At 38.2% G+C, this 12,728-nt stretch overlaps 1 protein-coding gene across 1 annotated transcript in view; it reads right to left on the bottom strand.

Moving 5' to 3' along the window:
- LOC107726464 (myelin transcription factor 1-like protein) overlaps positions 1 to 12,728 on the bottom strand; it is a 37,559-nt gene continuing 24,831 nt past the window's right edge. The window contains 14 exon segments of the mRNA XM_016536054.1: positions 1 to 251; positions 925 to 987; positions 1,995 to 2,138; positions 2,225 to 2,328; positions 2,407 to 2,498; positions 3,422 to 3,643; positions 3,822 to 3,905; positions 4,039 to 4,101; positions 4,205 to 4,273; positions 5,385 to 5,503; positions 7,085 to 7,309; positions 10,110 to 10,289; positions 10,292 to 10,389; positions 12,279 to 12,499. Of these exon segments, the coding sequence (XP_016391540.1) occupies positions 111 to 251; positions 925 to 987; positions 1,995 to 2,138; positions 2,225 to 2,328; positions 2,407 to 2,498; positions 3,422 to 3,643; positions 3,822 to 3,905; positions 4,039 to 4,101; positions 4,205 to 4,273; positions 5,385 to 5,503; positions 7,085 to 7,309; positions 10,110 to 10,289; positions 10,292 to 10,389; positions 12,279 to 12,499 (1,825 nt within the window). The 3' untranslated portion in view covers positions 1 to 110.

Here is a 12,728-nt window from a genome sequence, read left to right as displayed (position 1 = left end):
AGCAAAAAAATCATACTACCGTAGTTATCCATACTTTTTACATGATGGGTTTCTTTTGTTTCTTAACGCTCAGATCACATGACCCCATTACTCGGCCAATAATAGCAAAGCTACACTTGGATGCCTTGAACCGCTTGCTTTATGTTCTCCAAGAGGACCTTGTTCTCTGGGCTCTGGTACTGGTCCTGGTGAGTATACATATCTGTCAAAGTGCTCACATAAGTGTCAAAGTTTTGCTCGTTCATCGGCTCCTGTGGAACAGATTGGGATCATTGGAGGTCGAAAAACAAACCAAGCATAATATGTTCAATCAAACACACAATCAAGGCTTAAGACAGAAAGGGAAGGGGAAAGAGGAGATATTTAGGGAGGAATGAACCCACCAAGCTGCCTTTAAAGCTAAATATAAGCTAGGGTTTTAGAGAAATTACATCTGAAATGCAGGGCTTGACCAATCACATTAAAATGGTCACCAAATCAAGCATAAGTCTATTACACTGATTATAAAAATATATATCTGATGGATAACACAAATTAATGCACATACATTATGTATGCATGCACTGGTGTGAATTTCATGCTCATGAGTATGTAGGTAATACTGGCATTCACAAGTGATATCAAACAGATCGCCATGAACAGCAGACAGATATCGATGAGCATCACTGTGCCTGATAAAATAATGTGTTTTACAATAATAACATGAGTTTACTACCAAAAATAAATATGGCTCATATTGCAACCCCAGCTTTCTTATTGCTATTCCCTGAAGTGGATTATGTCAATATGTGTAGCACTGATACACTCTATGGACCTTCGTGATGCATACACATCGTACTGTGTTACAAAAGGGGGAGGACTAGGGGGAGGAAAATGATAGTGAGGAGAAGGATAAAGTTAGACTATGGAAAATGAATCTCTTACTCTGTGGGGCATCTGTAAACAGCAGTAATTTTTAACAGGGGCCTCTTTCAGTGGCATCGGTTTCTACAGAAGGGAGAGGTGTAGAGAAAAGACTATTAGCCTGGCTAAAAGCCAGAGGTCAGTGGTCTCAATAAAACTGACATACTTGACTTTACACGTGGAAGTACAGAAGACCAAGTTCTGCTTGAGAGGCATGACACATGAACAGGCAACAGTCGTCTGATGTTAGTGCAGCTTGAGGACCACTCTAAATAGCATCCATCAACAGTGGGGGTGGAGAATTCAGGAGCCATATTCAGGAAGACATGTTTCAGTTGTTTACTAACATGGCTGCCACATTTGAACGGGGCTTGTCCAATCGTGCCCTGGCTCAATGTGTATGTGAAGGCACTGTGATTCGATCGTGTGGGAGAATGTGATCCACAGCGGCCATGTTGTTACTCAACTGAAAAGCAGTTGTTGGAGTGGAGGTTGTTTTTCTACAATGGTCTGTAAAGGGGAGTGTGACCTCAGCACAGAAGCATATGGAACCGCGAGGAACTCAACAACAGACATAAAGAAGCAGATGGGAGAAACAATAGAAACCGGAATTTCATCCCTACTGTCTGAAATGCAAACTCAGGCCCTGGCTTTCAACAAGAGGCAGTCTATAGTCTAATAAACATTTATTGGTATATTAACAAACTTTAATAACTATTTTGAATTGATTCAGATTTTTGCGATTGTAAATAACTATCAAACATTTTTATCCTGACTTCACTGAGATATATATATATATATATATATATATTCTTTTACCCTTACACTCTTAAAAATAAAGGTTCTTTTATCAGCATTGATGGTTCCATGAAGAACCTTTAACATCCAATGAACCTTTCCATTCCACAAAAGGTTCTTTATAATGGAAAAAGGTTCTTTAGACTATTTAAATATTCTTCATATTTAGAAAAAAAAGAACTGTTCACTGAAAGGTTCTTTAGGGAACCCAAAATAGCTCTTCTATGGCATCAGTGTGAAAACTCCTTTATTTTTAAGTGTGTATGTGAGGCCACATGTCTTTTGGCTCTTACCATGTGTGGAAGCTGGATGTTGGCAAGACTGTTGATGAGGGACTGGCTGAGGTTGGCGAGCTCATGCAGCAGCGAGTCGTTCTGCTGCTCTATGGTCTTGTTTTCCTCCTCGATGGACTTCAGGTTAGTCTCCATGGTGGTGATCTGGCAGGAGGGAGAAAGAGACAAAGGCATCTCTGTGACTGAACGCATGGCCAAAGCCTGATGTGATAGATGGCAACTGCTCTTACTTGAGTCCTTAATTTTATCATGTCTGACTCTACTTGATTGTTCGACTCGTTCAGGTCTTTGATTTCTTCATCCAGTTGTTTAATCTCCTCGTCATTTTCTATGCCTGGAAGGGAACATTGAGAAATTCACTGTAAAAAATGCCACTGATGGCAAGTAATTTAAATAATAAAAAATTACATACCTTTACTTGCTCTCTGTTTGATTGTGAGCATTTCAACCCCGGTCATCCTTGTCTTCTTCATAGCAGATGTGGCACGGGGACAACCGGATAGACTACCGATGTGTAAAAACAAAAACAAAAGAAATAGATCATTTTAATTCTCCAATTTAAACATTCTACTGATGACAAAATGTAACATAATTTTACAGGGGTAAGAAAATAATTGTGCATTATTGTGCATTTTTTCATTTAGTTTATTGGCTAAACTTGATTTACTTTGCAAATCAAACCCTTTCCTCAGGTTTTGAGAATGTATGTAGAAAATATGCCTGCTGCATTAAAAATGTAACTGATTCACATGCATTTATTGCTTCAAAGTATTCAAAAGGACAAACTCACTGCAAAATATAATTTTTGTAATCAGCATCTTTGTTCTCAAATGAAATATTTAAACAACCCTTAAACAAGATACATTTACCAGCAAAACTTGATGACAATAAGACATGTTTTAGAAAATATATCTTGAATTAATAGTATTTTTGTTTCTTACCCCACTGGCTAATTGTTGTTCTTATGTCAAGAATAAACTTGAGATGCCAAAAGGGTACCATTTTTATATTTTCAAAGTTTTATTAATGTTGCCATGTGCTTTTGTCATTTTTATTAGTTAAAAAAAAAAATTCTATTCAGATTTAATTTATTTAATTTTACTTTTAGATTTAGTTATTTTAGTACTTTAAACTTATTTATTTCAGTTAGTTGCCAAAGCAACATATCTAGTTTTCATTCAAGTTTTTATTTTCTAATATTTTATTTCAGCTTTTATTTCAATTACCGAAAGCAATTTTTCAATAGTTTTAGTTAACAATAACAATAATTTTACTTAATAATAAATAAGTTCATCATTTTACTTCTCAATAAAAGATATCTTGTTTTAAGAATGCTGAGATATTTAGACTAAAATGAATGTAAAAATACTGATTAAAAAATGATTTCTTGCTATATAGTGGCCTGAAACGCTCATACACTCATGTACCTCCGGTGGGTGAGGAAGCTGCCGCTGATGTGGCCTGAGCCATCGCAGCCTGGGGTGGGGCAGGCCATGCCGTCTGTCTTGCCAGACTTCCAAGAGAAAGGCGCTCCGTTCACATAACCATCTTTCTGACGCTTGGCGGCCAGTGGGCAGCCGGATGCACTGCGGTGGGATGCATACTTCCCTGTCACATGACCCTGGCCATCACAGCCTGGCACAGGACACCTAAAGACATTGGGCACGACAGAGACAAGTTCACACACATAAGCACACACACATAGTGAAGTTCCTTCTGCAATTGTCCTGAGTAGTCGATTTCGACTTCAGTCCTCCTGTAAGTTACTACAAACAATATTCAACTTTCAGTCACTTTGGATAGTTGTAGGAATGAAAGAAAATGCACCTGATTGGCTCCTGGTCATCCTTGTCCTCCTTACTGTGCATTATTTTAATACCACTCTTCTTTGCCCGGGGACAACCTGACAGACTTCAGAGCAAGAAACACATTTACCAAAAAATGCCAAGGGCTTCTCTTTGCACTTCTTTGAATCCACTAGTGGCCAAAACGTTACGTGAAGTATTGAATCAAATTTTTAATGTGCATATTTGTGAGTCTTCACCTTCTGTGTGAGGCATAGTTGCCTGTGATATGCCCAGAGCCATCACAGCCAGGAGTGGGACACCTGCAAGCAATGAAAACATGAAACAGATTAGTGTAACCTCAGACAGACCTCATTTTGAGGGTCAGCTGAGGTGCCGTGTAAACACGAGAGCGCGAGGGCTTACTTCAGATCCTGGGAGTTAGATGCCATCATACCACGCATGCCCTTGTCAGCCAGTTGGCAGCTTGATAGCCTTAAGAAAGGATTTTAGAAGCATGAGGTATGGTTTACTAGAACAGCTGCATTATTAAAGCTACTAAGGTGCACTCAGGGTCACTTTTTCATTAAAAAGTTATATATGTAAATAAATGAATTGTACTTTTTAATAAGTTGAAAATAATATAAACTTTTATTAGTAGCCTTAAAAAGCTGTTTTATTGTACATGGATGCTAAGATCATATCACCAGCCGAATAATACTGACTTGATCTTGAACTATTTAATCATGGCTGCCTGCCAATAGTGCATTTTTACAAATGGCATTCATAAATAACAACTTTTGCTTATATCGTAAGTCCAAGATGATATGCAGCACAAAAAAATACTGAGTGTGCATTTAACTTTGATTATAATCTAATATTTTTAACAGAAACATTTAAAATAATTTTAGCAGCTGGAATTTAATTCAGTCAAACTGTTAAAATAGAAGAGGCAAAGGAGAGATGGACTAAATAAAACTGACATCAATATTTTAACATCATAATATCACTTTTATCAGAGAAAATCATAAAAACGTCATAAAAAAGCACTAAAAAGATTTTTTCTTATGTTTTTGAAAAAAGTTTTTATGTTCACCAAGGCTGCATTTATTTGATCAAAAATACCATAAAACAACAATATTGCGAAATATTATTACAATTTAAAATAACTTCTCTATATTTCTATAAAGAAAGAACTTGTCAAAATTTCTATATATTTTTATCTGAATATATTTTAAACTGTAACTTATTCATGTGATTTTCAGCAGCCATTACTCCAGTCTTTGGTGTCACATGATCCTTCAGAAATCATTCTAATATGCTGATTTGGTGCTCATGAAATATATCGTTGTCAATACTGAAAACAGTGTTGCTTAATATTTTGTGGAACATTTTTTTTTTTCAGGATTCTTTAATGAACAGAAAGCAAAAAAAAAAAAAAATCTGCATTTATTTGAAATACAAACCTTTTGTAACATTGTGTCTTTACTCACTTTTAATCAATTCAGTGCAACCTAGCTGAATAAAAGTACTGATTTCTCGTATTAATGGACACAGTAATATAAAAAAAGAAGGGGGAAAAAATCTTGGTAGATGCTAAGCTTACGTGAGGAGCTCCTTCTTGCTCTCCTTGCAGGGAGCATATTTGTGTTTGGGGCTGGGGAGGGACATGTCTCCTGAATACTGCTGCTCTTCCAGTAGATCCTGAAAGGGGTCCAGGTCATCCTGAAAATGAGGATGGAGAAAGAAAAAGAAAGATTTCAGAGTATGTTATGATGCAGTATAAAAGGGAAGAATAGTACAACGGCCTGCCAGTAATTACATAATATACAGCGCAGTTCACATTTAAAAGAATACCATGTTTTATAACACTAGCACAAAATAACACTGAGCACAAAATCTCATACAGCCTAATTTGCATTCATTGAAGTTCCCCAACAATTTAGCAAAAACATCAATTCCCTTTTGAAATAATAATAACAACAGTTCACGTCTGGGGGTTCATGAATGAGTAATTAATTAACAGAGGAAAATCCGTTTTCAAGCAATAATCTCCAGTGCACTGAAGGCATGCAGTACCCGCACTCTACACTAGATGTCCTTTCAGTCCTTCAAAAGGAACAGCCTACCATCCTTCAAATCACTACAATTGGAGAAAATACAGCTTCCCCAACCAGTTTACTGTTTAAGGTTTACACAAGGACAAAGCAACCGTTTAGAAATGACTAAATTGTGCTCCAATTTACATGTCACAGTCAAACAATTTTAGATTATAAATAGGTCCTTATGCTTGGCTACAGTAGAAACGAAAATTTGGGAAGACTGAGCAGAAATCTCTGCCTATGGATTGCATTGGAAATGGGCTGAACACGTAAGCAGAAAACTGTAATCTTACTATGACTATCGCTCATCTACCAACTGCCTTTTTAGCTAACCAGTTAGCCACTAAAAGCAAGTACCTCCTTGTGGTCCTCGTCCAGGCGTTTGATCTTGGTGTAGTCCACAGGCAGGTCCCAGCAGTCTGCCGTGCTCATCTGGTAGCACTGGCTGTTGAGCAGGGCCTGCCGCTGGGGTGACATGGGCTGCAGGGGGGTCAACACTGTGCCTCCACTGCCCTCCAGTGTTTATTATAAATGATTTATCCATGCATATCATTTTATTAATTCACGCACATTATTTTTCATATTTCAAAAATACATAATGATAGGTAAGAAAAACAATCGCAATTTCTGTCTCATGTCTACTTTAAAGAACTTACAAAAACATAAGCAAGGGATCTCGAAGGAGAACCAACATGCGGGGCATTAACTGTGTGTTCAATTACCTAGACTGAAACAGTAGTTTTGCGGTTCAGTCCCATTAAACTTCTTCCCTAAAAATATAGTTGATTTGTTTGAACATATATAGTTGATTTGTTTGAACATTTGCCCACTCTACACTAGATGTCCTTTCAGTCCTTCAAAAGGAACAGCCTACCATCCTTCAAATCACTACAATTGGAGAAAATACAGCTTCCCCAACCAGTTTACTGTTTAAGGTTTACACAAGGACAAAGCAACCGTTTAGAAATGACTAAATTGTGCTCCAATTTACATGTCACAGTCAAACAATTTTAGATTATAAATAGGTCCTTATGCTTGGCTACAGTAGAAACGAAAATTTGGGAAGACTGAGCAGAAATCTCTGCCTATGGATTGCATTGGAAATGGGCTGAACACGTAAGCAGAAAACTGTAATCTTACTATGACTATCGCTCATCTACCAACTGCCTTTTTAGCTAACCAGTTAGCCACTAAAAGCAAGTACCTCCTTGTGGTCCTCGTCCAGGCGTTTGATCTTGGTGTAGTCCACAGGCAGGTCCCAGCAGTCTGCCGTGCTCATCTGGAAGCAGTGGCTGTTGAGCAGGGCCTGCCGCTGGGGCGACATGGGCTGCAGGGGGGTCAGCACTGTGCCTCCACTGCCCTCCCCCATCCCTCCAGCCCGGCTCAGATCCAGGGTTCCGTTCTCATCCCCATCTCTGTCATCAAGGCTCTGCCACAAAAGAGAGGAAAGAGAAGAGGACTGATAAGAGATATAAGAATAAAGAGAATAATTAAGAGGTAAAAAGATGAGAAAAAAGCAGAGTGAGATATGGAAGGTCTCTTTCTGTCAGGTACCGTTCTTGTGGAAAACATGCAGATCAATGGTCGCGCTCAGGATCCAGATAGAACCATCTCCTTGACGCTGCTGGACAACTATGATTACTGGGTTATCCTTGACCCTGCGCTGCAGAGACTGTATCTCAACAGCACTGGACGAGTGCTGGACCGAGACGTGAGTAAACAAACACACACAATCTGTCAAAAATAACATATTGCTACTGTTGTCCTTTGGCTGGCACAAATAGATATATATATTTATATGGCAGTCTGCCTGAAGCCTCTAAGACAAACAAAAGCTCTAAAATAAATTCTGTCCTGATTGGCAGCAAAACAACACACATCACGGTAATGAGATCATAGCAGCCACACAGAACTGCAACATTTTCTTAATCAGTATTTTAATCTTTCCAATAAAATATTTTGACATCCTCGAATCAAGACGTACATACTTATGCAAAATTGCATGAGATATTAAAGGGGACATCGGATGTTTTCCACAATTTGTTATGATTGTTTAGGGTCTTCATGAAATCGTGTAAAAACAACACCCTTTTTACCTTGTCAAAAACAGCTCTGTTTACAGCGACTCGTTTCAGTGCATGTCTCTTTAAATGCTAATGAGCTCTCCCTCTCTTCTGTGGAAGAGGAAAGGCGATTTGCAAATAATCATAAAAAATATAAAGTGTGAGACTTCTTGAGGTGCAGCTGGATCACAAACAGTTTTAGCAAACACCATGTAAAAGTGAATTTTGCATCCGATGTCCCCTTTAAAGTCGCCATGAATTCCAAATGGACAATTCTTAATGGAATATTGCAGTGTTTATTATAAATGATTTATCCATGCATATCATTTTATTAATTCACGCACATTATTTTTCATATTTCAAAAATACATAATGATAGGTAAGAAAAACAATCGCAATTTCTGTCTCATGTCTACTTTAAAGAACTTACAAAAACATAAGCAAGGGATCTCGAAGGAGAACCAACATGCGGGGCATTAACTGTGTGTTCAATTACCTAGACTGAAACAGTAGTTTTGCGGTTCAGTCCCATTAAACTTCTTCCCTAAAAATATAGTTGATTTGTTTGAACATTTGCCAGCTTTATTTACACTGTTGTTGCTGATTTTGTTGTCACGTGTGGTAATTAATTTCTGGTGATGTCAAGCTGTATTTGTACCTCTACTTAAAATGATTAGTTAGTTAGTTGTTTGCTACCCTTGTCACATTTCATGTACTGTATAAAGTCTTAAGGTCATGTGGCATATTATGAGCCAACAAGCACTTTGTTCTGTATGTTCACTATACCATTTAGAAGTTTGGGGTCAGCATTTATTTATTTATTTTTTTTAAAGAAAAATGAAAGAAATTAATACTTTATTCAGCAAGCTTCTATTCATCAACGAATCCCAAAAAAGTGTATATAAGTTTTCACAACAACATTAAGCAGCACAACTGTTTTCAGCATTGTTAATAATAAATATTTCTTGACCACCATATTAGAATGATTTCTAAAGGGTCATATGACATTGAAGACTGGAGTAATGACTGCTGAAAATTCAGCTTTGCCATCACAGGAATAAATAATATTTTTAAATATATTAAAGTAGAAGAAAGTTATTTTAAATGTATTTTTTTGAATCAAATATATGCAAGTGAGCATACTGTAGGAGACTTCTTTGACAAAACATTTCAAGTGTTACCGACCCCAAGCCTTTGAATGGCATAAAAACATGATGAAATGCAGTGCATAACACTTAACAATTTGCATACAACTCTTAAGCTAAGAAAAAAAGTCTTTCTACAATGATGGCAAATTTTGACAACATTATAAGTTCAATGAATACATTTACTTATAATTAAGTAGACGAGTTCAACTAAAAAACATGGAAGCAGTTGACAATATTTTTTAAAAATTCTACGACCACTTCAGTTTTTTACAGTGTGGGAAAGAATGGGAGGAGAAAAGATACAAAAGAAGAGAGTGCCCTACATCTCCATGCACAGCTGCTTATTATTGAATATATAGAGCCCTGCAGCTCCTCACTACCCCTGTCCCTCTTTTTCTCTCTCTCTCATTCTCATCCCCACTCCCTCCAGTCTGCTCCCTCACTGTCCTTAAAGAGAGGTCATTGTCTTTCCTATGTACCCAGAGGGATGCTGGGAGAGCTGGCTTGGCTTGGACCACAGCTGAAATCAACATTAATTCTACTTGTCTCAGTGAGAGAGGGTAGGGGCACCACTACCCCAGCGTTCCTGCAGCTGCCAGCTTCCTCTGGTCTCCTCCAGCCCTGTACTCTCATTATCACCATACAGATTATGTCTGAAATCGATGTGTCACTAAAGCAACCGTGGCTCGTTCAGACCATTAGGCTCATATGATGACCCTGAGTCTAGCAAAAAATGGACCTGCAGGAGCTCTCAGCGGTGCTGCTGTCATTCACTGTGTGAAATTGCACCCTGTGCAAATGAGCTCGAGGAGAGGACCAGGGGATTGCCCCGAATGACTCTAAACTCGCATGCCCTCATTTCGGTGCACTACCTTTACTGCCATATAGCACAGTCACACTGGAAGGCAGTGCAGAGAAACTAAGAAATACCCAGTGAGAGAAAGAAAAATATAATATTAGCAGTACAAGTGGATGAGGATGAGAGAGGAACTGGCAGGAAAAAGTTGTCGACCCTCACCTGTGCCAGGAGCTCCGGGCCTTTCCCAGTGAGGCTCTGGGGCATCTCTCTGCAGCGCGTGGACAGGTTGAGGATGGCGGTGGCGGCCATGTGGGCGGCTTCCATGTCGTGCGTGTAGTCGAAGCTGCTCTTGCTGCAGGTGCTGCTGGCGCTGCTTCCTCCTCCTCCTCCTCCACAGCTCAGGCTGCTGCTGCTCCACAGCTGAGACTGCTGCTGCTGCTGGGAGCGTAGCTGCTCGTGGTGCTGCTGGCCGGGCTCGAGGTCTTACAGTAGCGCTTGGCTGCACACATACACATACACCAGTTCAGACGGGCACTATGAACTTGGATAGATGGATGAATGGATGGGGAAATAGAAAGAGAGACAGATAGAACAATAGATAGATAGACACAATAATGGAACAGATAGATAGAACAATAGATTGAATGATCGTTAGAACGATAGAACGATAGAACGATAGATAGATAGATAGATAGATAGATAGATACACACACACACACTTTAAATAATCTGATGTTTCATGATAAATGCTGTGTGAAATTGAGTGAGAGAGAGTGTTGAAGAGGGGGAGAAATGATTTGACACTGTATCTAGGTTTCATGCAGAGGGTTACACATTGTTAGCATGAAATCTAAGATCTGCATGGGAAGCATTTATACAGCATTTCTTTTTTATATAAATCCACATTCATAAACCCTGGTCTGCATCCAGACACAACAGAACACAGAAATCTGTTATTGACTAAGGAACTGTTATTATCCTCCAATACTGGAAGGTGACAAATCAGTTGCTAAAATGCAGTTATAACCACTTATTCAAGATTTATACGACTCTCCCATTTGATCGTATTTTTCATCTAATTTTGCATTGAGACAAATAGCAATGCTGTCATTACAACTAAACTGGGTGTAACTAATTGATGTTGCCAACTGAGTCTAAATGATGTGCAGTTAATTCCTAACATGAATTAAATGTTATTCTCATTATTTTTTTTCCAAGCTTAATTTTCTTCATTTGTCTCATTTATCAAAAAACTGCATTTCTTTGATAAAGCATACAGGCAAGTAACATCACTTGCAAGAATGCTCTTTAATTTCCGAGACGTGGTATGTGTTCTGATTTCAATAACATTGTCTATATTATCACTGCAGGGCATGCTGTAATGCTCCTTATGGGCAATCAAGACTGTCCTGATGTAATAACCATGAGTTATAATGAAAATGAGTTATTTTAAGCACAGCTAATGAAACCGTACCAAAATATCCCGCCGAATTCTGTTGACAGGAAATCTCTACAATTTCTGGCTTGGGCGTGAAATCAACTGCTACCATTTTGAACAAAATCGTTCCAGTTAATTTGATTCCTTCACAAATGTAAGTGCGACCATTTATCAAGACCACGGCTGCAGTTGCGCGCTACAACATTGCACATTACCAATCACAAAAAACTCCAAAAATGAAGCTTGAACCAAACAAAGAAAAACAATGTTTGACAAAACTGACAAACCCACATCCAGACGTTAGGATTTTAAATCTGGCATCATTCAAAGATCTGTCTGCATCTCTCACTGTGGACCAGTAATGAAAAGGTTAACACCTACATAACTACTTTTAATACCAATAAATGCACAATAAATGCTATTGTTAATTGATAAGAGAATGTCTCATTAGCCAAACATTTAATGGTTGCAACATATATAGAAAGAGAGAGAATATCATGATATATGATAAAATGTTAACTTACAGATGAATTTATTCTTACATTCTTTACAAATATGCATTTGGTGGTCAAAAATATCTATCCAGCCATAATTAAATGAAAGGAGCTGCATGCAAATTAGATATCCCTTCATTTGGGTTTGTGTACCTAGGTTATTAATCATTTCAGAAGCCAATAAGTAGAGTAGGATTTCCAATAAAGGAGCACTGAACTCGACGACTGCCTGTTAAAAATCCAAGCTAAAGCTTTTATTAAGAGAAGGCCTTCACTTCAAAATAGAAAATAAAAGTAATTCTAAATGGAAAATACCACAAGGACGTCTGGCAGTACAAAACTAATTATAATCTTATTTCCATCTGATCCCCTAGAGAAAGACCAGTTTATCAATTCTGACTCTTTCTACTTCACCAGCCTCAATAACAGAGGAAAGAATAACAAAGCCAAGCTTGCCATCATATCCTTTGGGTGAGGTGTCTCGCCCATGGTTCTTCGGGATGAGGGACCTCTTGCCGTAGGCATGAGGCTGGTTGTCATAACTGCTGCTGTAGTCGAAGCTGGCTTTGGAGTACTTCTCCAGCTCCTTGGCCAGGTTGGATCGTGGAGTACTGGTTGGGACGTTATTTTTGTACCCATACTGTGGGATCTCCAGCTGTTTTACAAAGCACATGGGTCTGGAACAATTGACAAAGACAGGGAATCAAGGTTGGGTATCAGAGTCCTAGACATACATTATACTTAAAGTCAACATGAATCACAGTTCTCAAACCATTTTATATTCGTTATGTAACACGTTTTCAATCATGTGGATTCATCTTAAAGAAATAGTTCCCCGCAAAATCAAAAAGATTTATAAAAAAAAAAAAAAAAAAATGTTTAACTTACTAAATTAAATAAAGCACT

The sequence above is a fragment of the Sinocyclocheilus rhinocerous genome, unplaced genomic scaffold (assembly GCF_001515625.1).
Source record: "Sinocyclocheilus rhinocerous isolate Xijiao unplaced genomic scaffold, SAMN03320098_v1.1 scaffold605, whole genome shotgun sequence".
NCBI lineage: Eukaryota > Metazoa > Chordata > Actinopteri > Cypriniformes > Cyprinidae > Sinocyclocheilus > Sinocyclocheilus rhinocerous.
This window is presented reverse-complemented; position numbering and strand designations above follow the sequence as displayed.